The sequence below is a fragment of the Heterodontus francisci genome, chromosome 3, assembly GCF_036365525.1.
Source record: "Heterodontus francisci isolate sHetFra1 chromosome 3, sHetFra1.hap1, whole genome shotgun sequence".
NCBI lineage: Eukaryota > Metazoa > Chordata > Chondrichthyes > Heterodontiformes > Heterodontidae > Heterodontus > Heterodontus francisci.
The window spans coordinates 94,559,061-94,577,745 of NC_090373.1; the positions used below are offsets into that span (position 1 = coordinate 94,559,061).

Sequence of the window (18,685 nt, forward strand, 5' to 3'; positions counted from 1 at the left end):
CCTTCTACCAATTATTTCACATCTGTGCCCCCTGGGTATTGACTTTTCCGCTGTGAGAAATAGGTCCTTCCTATTCACTTTATCTATTTTATGCACCTCAATTAAATCTCCCCTCAGCCTCCTCTGTTCCAAAGAAAACAACCCCAGCTTTTCCAATATTTCCTCATAGCAAAAAAACAGTCCTGGCAAAATCCTCATAAATCTTCTCTGTTCCCCATCTAGTGTGAACACATCCTTTGTAGCCTCTCTAGTGCGTTCACATCCTGGTAGACATGATAGACAGCTTCTGGTAGATATTTAGTCACTATCATATTGAGAATCAATGATTGTCATGCAGCAATCCTTCTTCATCTAAATAACTAAAATTCTGGCCTGTTTATCATTCCAACTTTTTGTCTGCAGAGACTGGTCTAAATCCAAGTGCTGGCTTCTGTCTTTATTTGAAAATATTGTAACCAAGGCTGAAAAGGTGAAACCTACAGATGACAACTCAAAGGTAACACTGGAAATTCTGCAATGTGAACACACCAAAACAGGGGCTGTTCGTTTTAAATGCACTAAGTGTATTAACGCCTAGAAACACTATTCTGAATATTTCCTGTTTACGCTGAAAATATCCAAGGATACAAAATCCATGTGTTGCCTTAAAAAATCATGTTTGCATCATTCAGGCTGATTTACTGAATAGCTTTGAAATGAATCAGTGAGGTGTTGGTGGTATTAACTTATATTCATAGGATCATTTATTTTAAATCAAATTTCTCCAATAATTTCACATTTGAAAGACAGTTATAGGTAGTACTCATTGAACTTGTATATTTACATTTTGAAACCATTTTGGTTTTGGACCAATTTTGATTATCCAAGTGACTTGCATTTAAGTGCAAGGAATAATATAGCACTTTCACTGGAGTAAAAATACTGATGCTGGCTTTTTCAATGGCACGTACAGGGGAATTTTACCCCTTCCATGCATTTTTCCCTGACACTTTTTAATATAGAACTCTGTTTCTTTCATTTTTATTGATCTTAGTTTAACACAGAAATGTGGAATATACTGTCAAGTTAAGCAGTTAATGATGTCTTTAAAAGAGCTGGATGAACATCTTGCAGGCAATGGGATTGAGGACTATTACAAGGATAATTGCTGAAAGCTCACTGTTATGACGGTGCTTCTATATTTTTTGTAACTTTTTTTTGATGCCTCATGTATATTATAGAATTATAGACATTGTTTTATTTGGGAAAACTGAAAAGGATTCCATGGATTTTTTTTTTTCATTGGGGACATCGGAAGGTCTTTTGGACTTGGTTTGTAAACAACCCTTACTGAAAGTCACCTGTCTTCAGATAAATACCCAGCAGGGGCTTTTTGACTTGGAGAAGATGTTTACAGAGAAGTGACAGGTCAAGATTTATAGGAGTCAGGAGGCTTGTTGCTTGCGATATTGTTTTTGGTTTCACTTTGGACAGTGTTTTGTAGTGTGAACTGTTTTGAAGGCAGTTGGAGAAAACCAGCCAAGAGAGCAGTCACCATCAGCTCACCCTCTTCCACCTCTTTGAGAACTTGCTGAGAATCAAGTGTAAGAAATAGAGAAACTGATGCTGCATTTATCCTGAAAAGCCTGTCAGAAACCCCTTTTGCCGCATTTCTGCTGGGAAAGTCTGTCAAACTGATCTTCAACATTGCTTGAGAGCCGTCTACACCTAATTGGGACAGCAAACCAAATAGGGACACTGACATCTTTCCATAGCGTCACTTTTTTTCTTCAAGAATTGGCAAGTATTTGGCCAAAGTGTTCTTTTTGTCTTTTTATTGTAGCAGATCTCTAAAGAGAAAATCTCTCTTTTTCAGTTAACCGGGTTGTGTGTATGTACGTGAGGTCCTAAGGTAAAAGGGAACTTCCATATTTCAATGAGCTGGGTTCAAAAGGCCCACTGCCAAAATAGATAGCGGGCGAGAAAACTGGCATCTCACACACACCGTCCGCACGTCACAGAGCCGCCGCGATCTTAAGTGGCTCATTAACATGCCCGGAGAGGCCGCCCACCCCCCCCCCCCCCCCCACAGATGATGTGGAGGGGTCAGGCGAGCCGTCCCTGGCAACAGCATCCGGCGCCAGTGCTCAGATGCCATTTTTAAAGGGCTTAGAGCCCCAAATGACCGTTTCAAATCTTAAAGGCAAATTTCATTTAAAAGTCTTAAAAATAATTTAAAAAACCTTTCCGTCCCCCCTCGCACCCCCCAATAGCCTTACATTTAATTCCTTACTCACTCATCCCCCAAAATGCTTTACCTTGACTACGTGATCTTCCTCTCCCCTCCCCCCCTCCCCCCACCAAAGTTCACAAACTCTAACCCTCAACCCCTTCCCACCATTCCCCCAACCACTCCAAAGAGTTTGACCCCACTTCCCCCTTCCCACACTGAGAAAAGTACCTCCTGCCCCCTCCCCACAGGAGTTGTGCCTCATTTCCTGGGACGGGGATCCGAAGGCGCATCGATGCCGGCCGCCAGGATGAAGATCTCAACCTGCTGTCTGAATCACAGTGCCCTGCATGTTAATAAATGGTAAGTGCCCATCTGCATATTGTAATGCGGATCCCGGTGCTGAGTGGCGGTGGGGGCCGACACGAGGCCTTGCTGCCAAGATCGGGATGGGGCCTGCTGGTGTCGAGGTCGGTGGCGGGCATCTGGAGTGATCTTCATGCTTTTCCACCCCCCCCACCCCCCCCAACCCACCATTGTCCCCGACATCGACGGCTCTATAAAATTTTGCCCAATGTGTGTGTTAATGCTTTGCTTCATTAATGATTAAGTCTTGTTTTATAATAAACTAATAATTTTGTTGTTTATTAAAGAAACTACTTGGTGCATGTTATTCTGGGATAAAGAGTAGAGTCTGTGATTGACCATATTAGTAATTGGGTAAACATTTTGTCATGCTGAGCTCTCACCTGCCAAGAATGAGGCATATTAATTTTGCCATATGGACATTAAATTTCAAATTGTTGCTGGGAAGAAGAGAAGGCCTGTTACAAGGGCTGCCAGACACTTAGCTGGAGGACATTTGCCTACCAATGGAGATGAGAGGTTACTTCCCTTGTCCACTTTACCTAAAATGGACTTTGATCACCAGGTATTGTGTGTAAGAAGAAATATTCCAGGGTCTGCTGGCCAACTTGGGAGGTTCTGAATTGTGCACAGTTTTTTGAACTGAGAGAGACTGTTTGCTCCTAGACTGTGAACACCTCTCATGTCTGCTCCCATCTCTTTCTCATCAGCCTCTGGACCCACTGAAGATATGTGAACCTCAAGAGAGAAAAGGCTTCTACATCGAAGAAGGTTTAAGAAGAATACTGGGCCCCAACAAAAAGCAAGACCTACCTACAATCAAGGACTCTACAGCGAGCTTGAAGAACAGTAACCAAAATCATCTTCAGATGTTGCCTCAAACTTTTCCACTTTATTTCTTCTGCTCTTTTCTGTCTCTATCTGCATGTGTGTGTCGCGTATGCATGCTAGCTTGGGCACGTTGTGTATCCGCAGGCATTAACCGAATTAGAGTTTTTAATAAATTTCAACCTTTCTTCTTTAAACCTAAGAAAACCTGTGTGGCTGGTTTCTTTGCCTTATAAATTGGAAGTTAGTGAACAAGGATTCACTAAGGGGGAGCTAAAAACACGGTGTGTTTAAAATTAAACCCTGTTACAGTAAGACCAGGTGAAGGCTGAGAGGGAACCCCCTAGACCCCTTTCTCACCTGGTCGTAAAATTTAAATATATGTTGTGGCCTGTGGGGAAGTGAAACTAGAAAAAACAGTGTACACCTCTTGTCTCGCTAGTAAACCACACATCATTCCATGATTTCTGTGATGATCCTTGCGTTGCTTGGAGCTGAGAAATATCATACCAAGGAAGGCATGAGGTCCTGAATGAATAATGTAGAACGTAAGGTTAGGTAGATATTCTCTTGATTTCTCTTTGTAGGAATGGGGAGAAACTTTGCAAAATCTTTAAATATAATGGTTTGCATGTGGTATATGGAAGGAATAGGCTTGGGCTACATAGTGTTTTCCTGATTTGAACTTTTTTAATGTTTTTATTTTGTCAGGCAAGGCCCCTACCTGCCAAGACTGAGGCACACATTATTTTGCCACATGAACATTAAAACTTGAAATTGCAAGCCCCTGACTGGAAAGACATTTGCATAGTAACAGACAGTGTTGGAACAAAGGGACCCAGTCTTTGCTTCCCCAATACACAGAAGAAGTGGTCAGACCAGTTTTAGTCACATGACAACTGGCTGTTGGTTTTTTGAACTTGCCACAGATTTGAACTCAGAAAGCACTTTTCTCTTGGACTGAGAAGACCTCTCTCCTGTCTGCTTTCATCTCACTCTCACCAGCTTTGGTAACCATAGAAGACACATGAACCCCACGAGAGAAAAGTCTCCGACCATGAATAGGGTTTAAGAAGAATACTGGGCCCCAATGAAAAGTAAGAGCTGTCTACAATCAAGGACTCTACGGCGAGCTAGAAACAGGAACAAGAAACCCCCTTTAGAGACTGCCTCAAACCTCTGCATTTTATTTTTTTATCCCTATTTACATATGTGTATCGCATGTGCATGCCAGCATGGGCCTTCATATAATCGTATTAGAGTTTATGTTTAAGGTTTAATAAATTTCACTTTTCTCCTTTTAAACCGAAGAAAGCCTATTTATGCTTTTTTCTTTGCCTCTTCATAGGAAAGCTGTGAACAAGATTCACAAGGGGGGAGCTCAAAATACGGTGTGTTTAAAAATTAAACCCTGTTGCAATAAGACCAGGTGAAGACAGCAAGAGACCCCTAGACACCTTGCTCACCTGGTCGTAACAATCTGCTTTATTGCTGGGATCCTTTCAACATTTAAACAGTTTTATCTCCTGCCTATATAATTACATTATATCCAAATGTGTACAAAGACTAATGCCTTATGTGTAATTGGGGAAAGGGCCATAATGTTACAATTTAATTAAGACAGTTGAACTCTGCAGAGTTTTTCACCCCTTAATACTGTCTGTATTTCTAACAGACAATGAAACTGGAGTTGAGTAGAAGTGGAATTGCTGGTGGAGCAACTGGTGAAATGCATTTCTCTCATTAATAAAGTCAACAGTCATGTATTATTCAGTAGGTATTTAATAAGAAGGTATAACTGTATGAGTGTGACCAGTAGTATAATAAAAGCTGGCATTTTATGTTGGGTTGGGGGCCCCGCCCACCGCCCAAAAAGTCAGGGGTGAGCCTGCCTCTGCCGGGCCTGTGAGCCACGAAGAGATTTTACGTGGCCCAGGCTCTTAATTGGCCTCGGGCAGGACTTCCGCCCCTCTGAGGCAGGAGGTGCTGCCTCCAACAGCTGCTGGCCACTCTCAGTCCCAGCAGCGCCACCAGGAGTGGTGGCCACTGCTGGGACTGCACCCAGAGAGAGGTGCAGCAATGGAGTAGGCCCTGGAATCAAGGTACGTGTCCCTGGCAAGGCCCCACACAATCAGCCATGCCCCGGCAAGGCAACGGGAGTGGGGGGAATGTGCTGCATTGGGGGCAGCTGGGCAGCCTGCTGGGGGTCCAGTATCACCTGCCGCTGCTGGTAATATACCAGCAGTGGTGGGAGGAGGCAGTTAATTGGCCACTTAAGGGCCTTAATCGGCCTGGGGCAGGCGGGCCATGTCTAACCACCACCGTCACACATAAAATTGCAGCGGGGGTGGGAAGGCACCCCCGACGTCCCACTCAATTTTACCCCATCCCCTGCCTCCATCCCACTCCTGCAGGGGGCATAAAACTCCTGCCAAATTGTTTTTTCTTTCTGGTAATCGAGGGCAAATGGCATTTTCTAACTAGAATTAAAAATGCAGTTCTGTGTGGGCCATTTAACCAACACAGAGCTGTTAATTCATGTTACATGGCTTTTGTCTATGGAAATATGTTAATATAATGTTTTTATATGAATTGGCTTTACTAAAAAAAATCATAGTGATCATTGATTTTTTTATTTACATTTTTGAAGTTCCACATTTTAACTGGTTTGGTTAGTCGAGTATAGTCGCAATTAACACCTGTAATTTCTGATACCTTTGAAAGCTTTACTGGCCTGATAGCTGAATTCAGATTCTTTCCTGCCTTGATTATCAACTCAGTTCTTATTTCAATCAATTCTTTTTCCATTGAAGTAGTGCATTGCCTGGGAATATGAACATGCCAATGATGAGTGTTGTGATAGGCTCACTGCTTGGAATTTGATGCATTATTAGGCAGATAGGTAAATAATTAAACTCTCAGTGGGTCGAAACCATTTCATGCTACTGAGTAGGAAGATGCATTGTTCTTAGGAGCATAAGCCATAAAGATTAATGTGAGTCATCAAATTAAAAACACACCTGGGAAGGAAGATAGCTCCTCTAATTGGGTTGAGGAGAGAGGCCAATGTTTATTTCCATAATTTATTCCCAGAAAGTATCTGAAAATATATTTCAGTCTTCTAGTATCTTACAATTCCAAAACCAAAATAAATTCACATTTTCTAATTTTTTTTTGTCTTCCGATGATCATCTTGTTTGTCGAGATGGTAGTAGCCATTACTTAATTTGTGCATTTGAGGTGAAAAGACTGTTTCGGAAGGCAATATACAATATAAAATCTTATTTGCATTTAGTCTTCTCTGTGATTATCTTGTCATCAAACTGCATTCTTGCTGTAGTAATTTCTGGAGCTTTATTACTGGGAAAATGAGGGCAGGATCATGGTAATGGCGACTAGCATCCTCATACCATGGACCAGCCAATTGATGATAAAATAACTTATGAACGATGAATTTCAATTTATTTTTGACCATACTTCATGAAGTCCTTTAGAAAGTGAATTATGTCATTGTTGTTGTTAATACCATTCCGTATCTGTGACAGGAGGTGCATTTTAAGGCATTAGGACAAATTCCTATTACTGTTTGTCAGTTTTTTCTTTTCATTGCAGGTTAAATAACTGCATTATTTAAGTAGTGATAATACCATCAATTTATATATTTTTCAGACTTTGTTCCAGCACCTTTTAGACACTTTGAATGGGAACTCTACTGCAAATTACAGTTTACTGATGCTCTGGGCTTCCCAAGCCAATGCACTTCCTGTGAGTACCATATTGAAACATCAGCTGGCATTTTCCTGCCCAAATAAACCAATTAAAATGCTAGCAGTTGTGAAATCTTCCAAACTTGGGGATGTGTATGATACTTGGTTTGCCTGACCTTCTGAAAATCTGAACATTGTGTCAGTTGTGGCGCAGTTGGTAGCACGCTCACCTCAGAAGATTGTGGATTCAAGTCCCACTCGAGTATTTGAGCACAACAATCTAGGCTGACATTCAGTGCAGTATTGAGGGAGTACTGAACTGTCTGTCAGAGGTGCCGTTTTTCGAATGAGACGTTAAAATGAGGTCCCGTCTGCTCTCTCAAGTGGATGTAAAAGATCTTCTTTTTGAAGAAGAGTAGGGGATGAATCCCCAATCTTCTGGCCAATATTTATCCCTCAATCAACATCACAACAACAAATTATCTGGTCATTATCACGTTTTTGGGAGTTTGTTGAGCACAAATTGGCTACCACGTTTCCTACATTACAAGTGTGACTACACTTAGAAAGTGCTTTTTTGACTGTAAAGCACTTTGGGATGTCTGGTGGTTGTGAAAGGCACTATACAAAGGCAAGTCTTTTTTTTTAACCTGAGTAAGAGATTGGTTGCAAAGTGCTCAGGCTAATTTATTTTTTAGGAATCAAGTTCTGCCTTTTATTTGGAAAAGGCTATTCAGTTACAGATGCTTTTGAAACTACTAAAGTATTCTTTCCTTTTGATTAGCCTCTAATACATTTAATTAGTCTAATGCCACAGCTTTCAATTTTAATTGAAACTGAGATAGTTAATTGGTTTTGCTTATGTTTAATCGAATAAAAGGTGCTTTGTTGCTCTTGCTCCAATTGTTTGACAATTCTAGTGTATGGGCTAACAAAAGCGAACTTTGTGAATGTATAGTATTATTGTTGTTTCGCTTTTCCAGATCACATTCTGGACTCTTGCATTTATTATTTCAAACCCATTTGTTTACAAGACTGTTATGAAGGAACTCTGTTCTGTCTTTGATGGCCAAGGTAATTGTCTAAAAGCTTGACTGGCGGATAAGACGTAATGCATAGAAGTCAGTTTAAGATCTATTTTCCAAAAATGCTATCCTGATTACAAAGGTACAGATTGTTCTCTGATTTTCCGCACCTCACATCAAATGTGTGTTGTTTTGCTGCACCTCTGATGTCCATTTTTCTTCACTAACAGTGGTTTCCTCTCGACATGATCTTTACTCCTGTATGGAAATAAAGTCAAGTAAAGGTGATTTGCTAAAGGTGCTATATAGTTGCAAGTTGCACACACACTTGCTGACAAACCCACACACAACCTTAAGCCAAATAAAAATATTGGGGAAGGGAAGAGGATTCCTTGATTATTTTGAACTTGCATAGAATCATTAAATCTTACGGCATAGAAGTTCATCGTGAATTTGCTGGCTCTTTGAAAGTGCTTTCCAATTAAATCCCACATCCCAGCATATTTCCCAGAATCCTGCAAATTAATTCTCTTCAAATACACGCCCAATTGCCTTTGGAAAGTTCCCATCGAATTTGATTCCAGCACCCTCTCAGGTAGTGCTATAATAACCCTCTGTGTGAAAAATGTTCTCTTCATTTCCACTCTAGTTCTTTTGCCAGTTGATTCAAATTTATGACTTCTGGTTATTGATCCACTTGCCAGAGGAAACAGTTTTTCCTTACTTGTTCTTTCAAAACCTCTCAGAAATTTGGATACCTCTATTAAGTCTTCCCTTAACTTTCTCTGCTCTAAGAAGGACAAACCCAGCTTCTCAATTCCTCCACATAACTGATGTCCCTCATCCTGGTGTCATCCTAGTAAACCTTCACTTTACCCTCTGAAAGGTCTTCACATCCTTCTTAAAGTGTGGTGCCTAGAATTGTTCACAGTACTGCAGCTAAGGCTGAACCAGTGATTTGCAAAGCTTTAGTGTGACGTTTCTTTATTCGTTTTTGGGATGTGGGCGTCGCTGGCTAGGCCAGCATTTATTGCCCCTCCCTAATTGCTCTTGAACTGAGTGGCTTGCTAGGCCATTTCAGAGGGCATTTAAGGGTCAGCCACATTGCTGTGGGCCTGGAGTCACATGTAGGCCAGACCAGGTAAGGACGGCAGATTTCCTTCCCTAAAGGACATTAGTGAACCAAATGGGTTTTCCTTGGCTTTGTATTCAATGGCCCTGTTTACAAAGCGTAGTATCACATTAGTTTTATTAACTGCATTCTCAACTTGCCTTACCACCTTCATAGATTTGTGAATGTGCACTCCCCCCCCCCCCTCAAAATATTACCATTTAGATTATACTGTCTCTCCATGCTATTTCTCTCAAAGTGCCTCACTGCACTCTTCTCCACATTAAATTGCATCTGCCATGTTTCTGTCTGTTTTTCATCAGTCTGTCATATCCTCCTGAAGACTGCTACTATCCTGCTCACTATTTACTACTTTGTCAGGTTTTGTATCATCTGTAAACTTCAAAATTGTACTCCGTATACCCAGGTCCAGGTCATTAATGCTGGGTAGTTTATTGGATGACGATAAGCAGCGTGAATACTAAAACAAACGTGAATGAAATAACTGCAGTAAATGTAGCAATTAAATACACAAGTAAAACTGAAATCAACAGAATTGAATATTTAATCACAAGATTAATCAGGAATAATTTTTAATTGCTTGACAGCTCTAATTGTAATGTTTTGTTGCAACATACGCATACAGCAAGTCTTGAGTGTAACAAATTTTTGGTCGAATGGAAGACACATGGAGAAAGGGCAAGGCCCTCCATTTACCAGCAGGACATGTCTCTGCTAATTTTCATCATGCAAATTGTTGTTGCTGGTTGAAATATGGTATAACACAGTTTGATCTTTTGTTAATTGGGACTACAAATTTGCATAAAATTAAGTTAATTCTAAAATTATATAGCTATAACAATACACAGACTCAAATGTGTATTAAATGTACCAAGCAGTAAAACAACAAGTGACAACATTATGCAAACTCAACAGTAGCTTGACTGGTGTAGTTACCATGCACTGTCACATTAGTTTGCACTGTTCAGTTGTATAGGCTTTACAAACTAGTGAAGTTTCAAACCCCTGCTTATCCTCCCATCCCCATTAAAAAAAAAGTTACAGGCACTTACAGCATCAGTACATACTTAGATGACTGTCATGGTTTCTATACCTGCTGTAAGAATTCTGTGTGTAATATTACTGCCAGATTCAGAGACTAGGCAATTAAAGACACCAGGTGCTGCATTCATGCTCTCATGCTGTTTTTAAAAAAAATTTCCCCAGGTAATAAAAAGATCGGATCAGAAGAAAGTGATCTACAGAAGCTGCCATACTTGAAATGTTGCATTTTAGAGGCAATTCGTTTGCGAGCTCCAGGAGTTATAACTAGAAAAGTGGTGCAACCTCTAAAAATTAAAGTGAGTTATCAATGTTGCTGCTTTCATCCAAGGGATGTAATAGGGAGGTACAAGTCGTTTGGGCTGTACTGAGAACAAACATAAAGAACAGCTGAGACCTCTTGAAATTGAGCTTGATTAATAGAAAACTGCTGTCATTGCAGGGTAAAATGTGGTTGTGGGTACCTGTTAGATTCACAAACCTGGAATTCAGGCAATAAAAAGGGAGAAGTATTAAGTTATTAAAGGAGCAACAGGAAAGTTAAAGGTATTAGTCAGTAAGACAAACCTATTGAAAGCACATATGACATGAAAACACAAAAAACATATCAAAAGCATTACAGTTCTGATGATACAAAAGTAAGTATATTTAACTGTTATATTGCTACAGAGAACTGTTTCCTTATATAATAGTTGAGGCTAATCTGATTAACTCCTTTATAAGAAACGGGATAAAAATCTGGTTGGGAATGGGATTGGTGTTTAACAGGTTGGGTGTAGACTGAGATTTATCAAGTAATCCATGGGAAGGGAATGGTTCCTGTGGTTTGGGGGCAGTGAGAAATGTTTGTCTGGAAGGCGACAGGATAAGATCATGGTAACATGAGAATTGCACAATATATACCTTTTCCTTCAGGAGTTTAAATGCATGGGATATACTCCACGATAAAGATATTGTATGCGATCTGTGGAAGGAGTGCTCTTGATGGGCCAAATGGCATTTTCTCATTCGGTGCTTTCTTGTTTCTCATGTGAAAATAAAGGTGTCACTTATAGTTATCGAAATTGGTACCATGCTAGTCATTGTTTTGCAAAAAATGAACAAGGTGTTATGTTTGGAGTCCTTTTGTTTTTTGCTGTGGATAATTTTGGCTCTTGTATCTTAGCATTCCAATATGTCCGTAAGAGCAATCTGTGTACCTGCGAGTTGTCCATTGTAACCTTGAGATAAGCTTTCAGTTATGCGCCTGGAACATGTCCCCTGTCTCATGATTATCTTTAGGTTACTGGAATTTACCCTATGCTTCCACAGGATCTCACTCTCCAATCTTTAAAAATGGTAAAGTATTGTTAAACCTTGATATTAAACGAAAATTTTAAACAAATTTATTAAACCAATAATCAACAAGGGAATAAATTAGGAATGTTAATACAATTATATGTTCATAGTAAAAGGTCCAATATCTATGGTCTTAAATGGGAAAAAAACAATAAGTTGCAATCTAATGATAATGCACTCTTTATAAAGGTAATATTTATATAGGAAGTCCTTATCTTTCTTGAAGTCTTTCTATGGGAGCAAGTTGGTCTTCCTAAGCTTTTCCTGTTAAGATTCTAATTAGTTCAACTATCTTTTGCCATCTGAGTTTAATGAATAGATCCAGTCACTTGTGTACCCTTCTGTTAATTGCCATGACTTGTTTGGATTTTCATAACTGACATTCAAATTCAAAGATAATTGTCTGTCATAAATTTAAATTAGTTAATCACACAGTCGAGAATGTGTTTGTTCAAAAGTAGCTTTAACCTCAAGCCCACAATTCAAAAAAACAGTCTGAATTGACCTCACAACATTTGTATTGCATTAAGCTAGGACATGGATTTGCTTATTACTGCAGCTGGCTTTAAACTCCTTAGGCCTGATTTTAACGTGGGGGCGGGTGTCATTCAAAACATCCCAACCTCAGCAGTGCGAGGCAGGAGGCTGGTGGGCAGGAGCAGAACATTGGCAGCAGGAGGCTGCCACCAGGGCGGCGCAGTGGTTAACACCGCAGCCTCACAGCTCCAGCGACCCGGGTTCAATTCTGGGTGCTGCCTGTGTGGAGTTTGCAAGTTCTCCCTGTGTCTGCGTGGGTTTCCTCCGGGTGCTCCGGTTTCCTCCCACATGCCAAAGACTTGCAGGTTGATAGGTTAATTGGCCATTATAAATTGCCCCTAGTATAGGTAGGTGGTAGGGAAATATAGGGACAGGTAGGGATGTGGTAGGAATATGGGATTAGTGTAGGATTAGTATAAATGGGTGGTTGATGGTCGGCACAGACTCGGTGGGCCGAAGGGCCTGTTTCAGTGCTGTATCTTTAAAACTAAAACTAAAACCGAAGGAACTGTCCCTGGCACTCGGGTGTTGGAAAGGGTTCGGGAGGGCCTCGTGATCAGCTGAGTGGAGGGAAGGCCTAAACTTTCCTTGCAGGGCCTGGATGAGCAGGAGTGCTTTTCCAGGCCCCACAAGCAAAGATTTTTTTTTTAAAAACACTTATTTCTTAAACCAGCTCTTTTTCCTGCTAGGTTAACCTGACTGAGAAGACACAATGACTTCAGAAAGGCAGGTTAAAATTGGAACCTACAGGAAGACAGTTGGACCTTTTGCAGTTAACTACCCTCCTGCTTGGTTTTTGATGGGTTAAACTCATCCCCTTATGTTTTGTTACTGGATTTAAAACAGAAGCTATCAAGATATAACTAGTCAGACAAAAACATTTATGTCACACAAGTCATTCTTCCATTTGTGTTATTTGTGACAGTCATGTTGCTCAGGTGGGGAAATCCATTAGTAATTAAAAGGAAATAGAGATGAAATATCTCAGATGTGCACAAAACAGTGGATGTCAGAAATGCAAATTGCAGATATTTGAATGTGCGAAAACAAGAATATGCTGGAGTAACCCTGATGGCTCAGTGAATACATCCAGTGAGTAGCTGCTGAGCAGAGATCAGAGAAACTGGAGTGTGTTCGGATTCTTTCTTAAAAAGTTGATTTCAACCAGATGATAGTACGTTGGCCTCACCATGGTTAGAAAGGGGAAAATTGGTCAGAGGCCCTGTTCTTAATGACCAATTGATGAATCCTTCTGGAACGAAGCTAGAGCAGAATTTAGCTGAGAAATGTATCCGGCTTAGTCATGAAGCTCCTGTAATTGAATATCCTGATAACAATTCTCACATTTGAATAATTGTAAACTGGGTGAGATATTGGATGATGGCCAGTACCAACGCAACCACAACCCAGCACGGAGCTCTTGTGTGGAACCTGATTAAATTTAAGAAAGGAAAGAAAGAAAAGTGAAACTGTGCAGTTTAAAAAGATTTTTTTTTAAATTACAGTGAATGTGCAGGAATTATGTAACAGTAAAATGTTCTTACTCTAGGATTATATTGTTCCTTCTGGAGACATGCTCATGTTGTCAATTTACTGGGCGCACAGGAATCCCAAGCATTTTCCTGAACCTGAAAAGTTTCTTCCCGTGAGTATATTTGCATGAAAGCATTTTATTGCTATTTATCTTTGGATTATGTGCAGCAGAAATGCTTCCCAGTACCACATGTCTACACAGCAAATATAATTTTGAATCCTTTGGAACAATATCAATATTTTCATATTAAAGCAGGAACAGTTCCTGACTGCAACCAAAGCAAAATCGTAATTCTTTGGAGTGATATTAATGCATGGAAATTAGGAACTACAGGCCTCCAAACAGTCAGGAAGAGATAGAGGAGCAGATATGTAGTCAAATCTCAGAGAGGTGTAAAAATAACAGGGTAATAATAGTAGGGGATTTCAACTTCCCCAATATTAACTGGGATAGTCTTAGTGCAAAAAGCTTAAAGGGGACGGAATTCTGAAAATGCATACAGGAGAGCTTTTTGAGCCAGTACGTAGAAAGTCCTACAAGAAAAGGGGCAGTACTGGACCCTGAACCTAGGGAATGAAGCCGGACAAGTGGTAGAAGTGTCAGTGGGGGAGCATTTCGGGGATAGTGACCATAACACTGTAAGATTTAAGGTAGTTATGGAAAAGGACAAAGATGGACCAGAAATAAAGGTACTGAATTGGGGGAAGGCTGATTTCAATATGATAAAACAGAGTCTGACCAAAGTGGACTGGGAGCAGCTACTTGTAGGAAAGTCTACATCACATCAGTGGGAGTCACTCAACGAGGAAATTGTGAGAATTCAGAGCCAACATGTACCTGTTAAGCTGAAGGGTAGGACCACCAGGCTCAGGGAACCCTGGATGTCAAGGGATATAGAGGATTAGATCAGGGATAAAAAAGGAGTCTTACAGCAGATCCCAAGCACTGAAAACAGCGGGGGCACTAGAGGAGTATAGAAAGTGTAGGGTGGCACTTAAAAAAAGTAATTAGGAGAGCGAAGAGGGGACATGTAAAAACACTGGCAGGCAAGATAAAGGAAAATCCCAAGGCATTTTATAAGTATATTAAGGGTAAGAGGATAACCAGGGAAAGAGTAGGGCCCATTAAGGACCAATGTGGCAATCTTTGTGTGGAGCTGGAGGACATGGGTGAGGTTTTAAGTGATTACTTTTCATCTGTGTTCACTATGGAGAAGGACAATGTGTAGAGATCAGGGAGGGGGATTGTGATATACTTGAACATATTAGCATTGAAAGGGAGGAAATATTAGTTGTTTTAGCGGGCTTAAAAGTGGATAAATCCTCAGGCCGTGATGAGATGTATCCCAGGCTGTTAGGTGAGGCAAGGGAGGAGATAGCAGGGCTTTGACACACATTTTCAAATCCTCTCGGGCCACAGGAGAGGTACCAGAGGACTGGAGGACAGCGGATGTGGTACCATTATTCAAGAAGGGTAGCAGGGATAAACCAGGTAATCACAGGCCAGTGAGTCTAACATCAATGGTTGGGAAAAGATTGGAAAAAATTCTGAGGGACAGGATTAATCTGCACTTGGATGGCAGGGATTAATCAGGGATAGTCAGCATGGCTTTGTCGGGGAAGATCGTGTCTAACTAACTTGATTGAATTTTTCGAGGAGGTGACTAGATGTGTCGATGAGGGTAAAGCAGTAGATGTAGTCTACATGGATTTCAGTAAGGCTTTTGATAAGGTCCCACATGGGAGATTGCTTAAGAAGGTAAGAGCCTAGGGGATCCAGGGCAATTTGGCATATTGGATCCAAAATTGGCTTAGTGGCAGGAGGCAGAGGGTGATGGTCGAGGGCTGTTTTTGCGATTGGAAGCCTGTGACCAGTGGTGTACCACAGGGATCGGTGCTGGGACCCTTGCTGTTTGTAGTGTACATTAATGATTTAGACGTGAATATAGGAGGTATGATCAGTAAGTTCGCAGATGACATGAAAATTGGTGGTGTTGCAAATAGTGAGGAGGAAATCCTTCGATTACAGGGAGATATAGATGGGCTGGTAGGATGGACGGAGCAGTGGCAAATGGAATTTAATCCTGAGAAGTGTGAGGTGATGCATTTTGGGAGGACTAACAAGGCAAGGGAATATACAATGGATGGTAGGACCCTAGGAAGTACAGAAGGTCAGAGGGACCTTGGTGTACTTGTCCATAGATCACTGAAGGCAGCAGCACAGGTAGATAAAGGTGGTTAGGAAGGCATACGGGATACTTGCCTTTATTAGCCGAGGCATAGAATATAAGAGCAGGGAGGTTATGATGGAGCTGTATAAAACGCTAGTTCAGCCACAGCTGGAGTACTGTGTACGGCTCTGGTCACCACACTATAGGAAGGATGTGATTGCACTGGAGAGGGTGCAGAGGAGATTCACCAGGATGTTGCCTGGGCTGGAGCATTTCAGCTATGAAGAGAGACTGAAAAAGCTAGGGTTGTTTTCCTTGGAGCAGAGAAGGCTGAGGGTAGACATGATTGAGGTATACAAGATTATGAGGGGCATTGATAGGTTAGATAGGAAGAAACTTTTTCCCTTAGCGGAGGGATCAATAACCAGGGGGCATAGATTTAGTGTGAGGGGTAGGAGGTTTTGGGGGAATTTGAGGAAAAAGATTTTCACCCAGAGGGTGGTTGGAATCTGGAATGCACTGCCTGAAGAGCATTTAAGAAGTATTAAGATGAGCACTTGAAACGCCATAGCATACAAGGCTACGGGCCAAGTGCAGGAATATGAGATTAGAATAGTTGGGTGCTGGATGGCCGGCACAGACACAATGGGCTGAATGTGTTTCTGTGCTGTATAACTCTGACTCTACAGTACAGTATGATATTTGAAATTTCTGGGGGGGTTTATGAAAATTTCTATACTCATACAGCATTTTATTTTATTGAGATAAAGCTGCTTGGGAATATGCTGGAAAAAATATGATGGCTAAATCAGGGTCAGATGTATTTACACTGAAAAATGTACTATATTTGTGTCAATTTTTCTATTTTTCATAATTGACTGTTCTGTACTTAACTGCTCCTTTATCTCCTCTCTGGATTTTTAGTTCTGTAAGCTCGATCCTAACTCTGCCTTACCTTGTATATTCTCCATTGTCCTCTCAGTTTTCCCAGTATGAGTATTCTCAACCTTCTCAATTTCCTGCTATTGCACTGTCTAACATGCTCCATTAAGATTTGTCTCCTTTTGTCATTTTTCCTCTTAACTGCATTGACTATGCATCTTGACATCATATTTTACCTAGCAACCCAACTGAGTTGGGAGATATGGGGGTATGGTAGCACATTGGTTATTTTACTGAACTAGTAATCCAGAGTCCAGGACTAAAGATCCGGAGAAGTGTTTTCAAATCCCACCACTGAGGAATTTTAAATTCAGTTAATCAAAAAAGAAGGTAGTGTCAGTAATGCTGGCCATGAAACTACTGGATTGTCATAAAAACCCATCTTTCACAAATGTCCTTTCGTGAAGGAAATCTGATGAATTTACCTAGTTTGGCCTACATATGACCCCAGACTCACAGCAATGTGGCTGCTCTTAACTGCCCTCTGAAATGGCCTAGAAAGTCACTCAGTTGTATTTTTAAAAACAAGGTGGCTCACCACTTTTTAAAGGGCAATTAGGAATGGGTAGTAAGTGCTGGCCTTGGTAGCAATGCCCATATCTCGTGAATGAATTAAAAAAGAAAGGTCCTGGTATCTCTTTCCTTTACTTAATTACTTCTAAATGTAAATGTATTTACATTGAAGTGAAATTAAATGTATATTGGCTATTCACCTCCAAGTTTGATTCAATTTTTTTTGTAGAATTTGTTATCACATAAAATACCATAAAGGTTCAATTTACTGATACCCCTTAGGATTGAATACCTGAGTAAGGTCTCCACTAAATCTTTCCTCCAGTGTAACAAGTTTTCACAGCCTCTCCTTACAGCTCAGGTGCCTAATTCAAGGAATGAATTTTGCCTTCCCAATACCAGGATGTTCTCACTGTAGTGGTGACCAGAACAGTATACAATACTCAGTGCTTTATACAAGTGAATTAACATTTCCTGGGACCAATGTCCTTATTCTTCTGCTTAAGATCTTGTTTGCTTTCTTTACTGCTATAACAACTGTGCGGTATCAGTGAAATATTTGCCAATACCCTTAAATCCCTCCCCTGTTTTATGTGCTATAGATTATAATCTTTCTTATATTCCTACCAGTTATTTCCCTTTCTCAATGTTGTTCCGTTTTGCGTTTTATATAAATGGCATTTACTAGTCCAACATCCGATTTAATCCAACTCCTATATTTGATCCATTTGTTAAGTGTTATTTACAGTTTCACCCACCTCCCTTCCCTGGTTTTGTGTTGGGCTTTGTTTTATTTTATTTCCACAGCAATGATGCAGGAAAATGTTGTCTTCCTGCAGGACCGATGGAAGAAGGCAGACATAGAAAAACATGTCTTTTTGGATGGCTTCATGGCTTTTGGAGGAGGCAGATATCAATGTCCAGGAAGGTAGGAAACTGGCTCAGTTTCATCTGTTTTTCAGTCATTGCAATGTTATACTAAACATTTTAGCCAATACATCTAGAGATAAGGCTAATAGAGTAATACTGCAGACTTTTAGGGTGTGGGTGGGTGCAGTGGAACAGGTGGATGGGCTGTAATGTGTAATTGGGTTATTTAATGATAGAATCTGTCATGTGTAGACCAGGACTCAAAGAAAAGCACTTTTAAATTGCCCCAACAATGTACCTCAACTGAAAAGTATGCTTTGCCAAACCAAAGTAACTTGAATTTCACTCACCTCCGAAGGTCTTTGAGGTGAATAACTGTTAGTTCTGTACTGTGGAAATGTGCTGGACAGGAACAAGACTAAAACGGTCCAAATTAATTTTGCTTAGCACCTCAAGATATTTATAAACGTGCC

At 40.6% G+C, this 18,685-nt stretch overlaps 1 protein-coding gene across 3 annotated transcripts in view; it reads left to right on the top strand.

The window, feature by feature from the left end:
* The window catches only part of cyp39a1 (cytochrome P450, family 39, subfamily A, polypeptide 1), a 46,252-nt gene that overhangs the window by 16,482 nt on the left and 11,085 nt on the right, over positions 1-18,685 (top strand). Inside the window, exons 5-10 of one of the 3 annotated variants that reach the window (XM_068024626.1) lie at positions 403-496; positions 3,286-3,424; positions 7,073-7,168; positions 10,474-10,607; positions 13,733-13,828; positions 18,182-18,270. In XM_068024626.1, coding sequence (XP_067880727.1) covers positions 403-496; positions 3,286-3,424; positions 7,073-7,168; positions 10,474-10,607; positions 13,733-13,828; positions 18,182-18,270 — 648 coding nt within the window. Of the gene's footprint in view, positions 1-402; positions 497-3,285; positions 3,425-7,072; positions 7,169-8,093; positions 8,185-10,473; positions 10,608-13,732; positions 13,829-18,181; positions 18,271-18,685 lie in introns of all 3 variants that reach the window. The other 2 variants (XM_068024636.1, XM_068024645.1) reach the window with 2 other exon arrangements.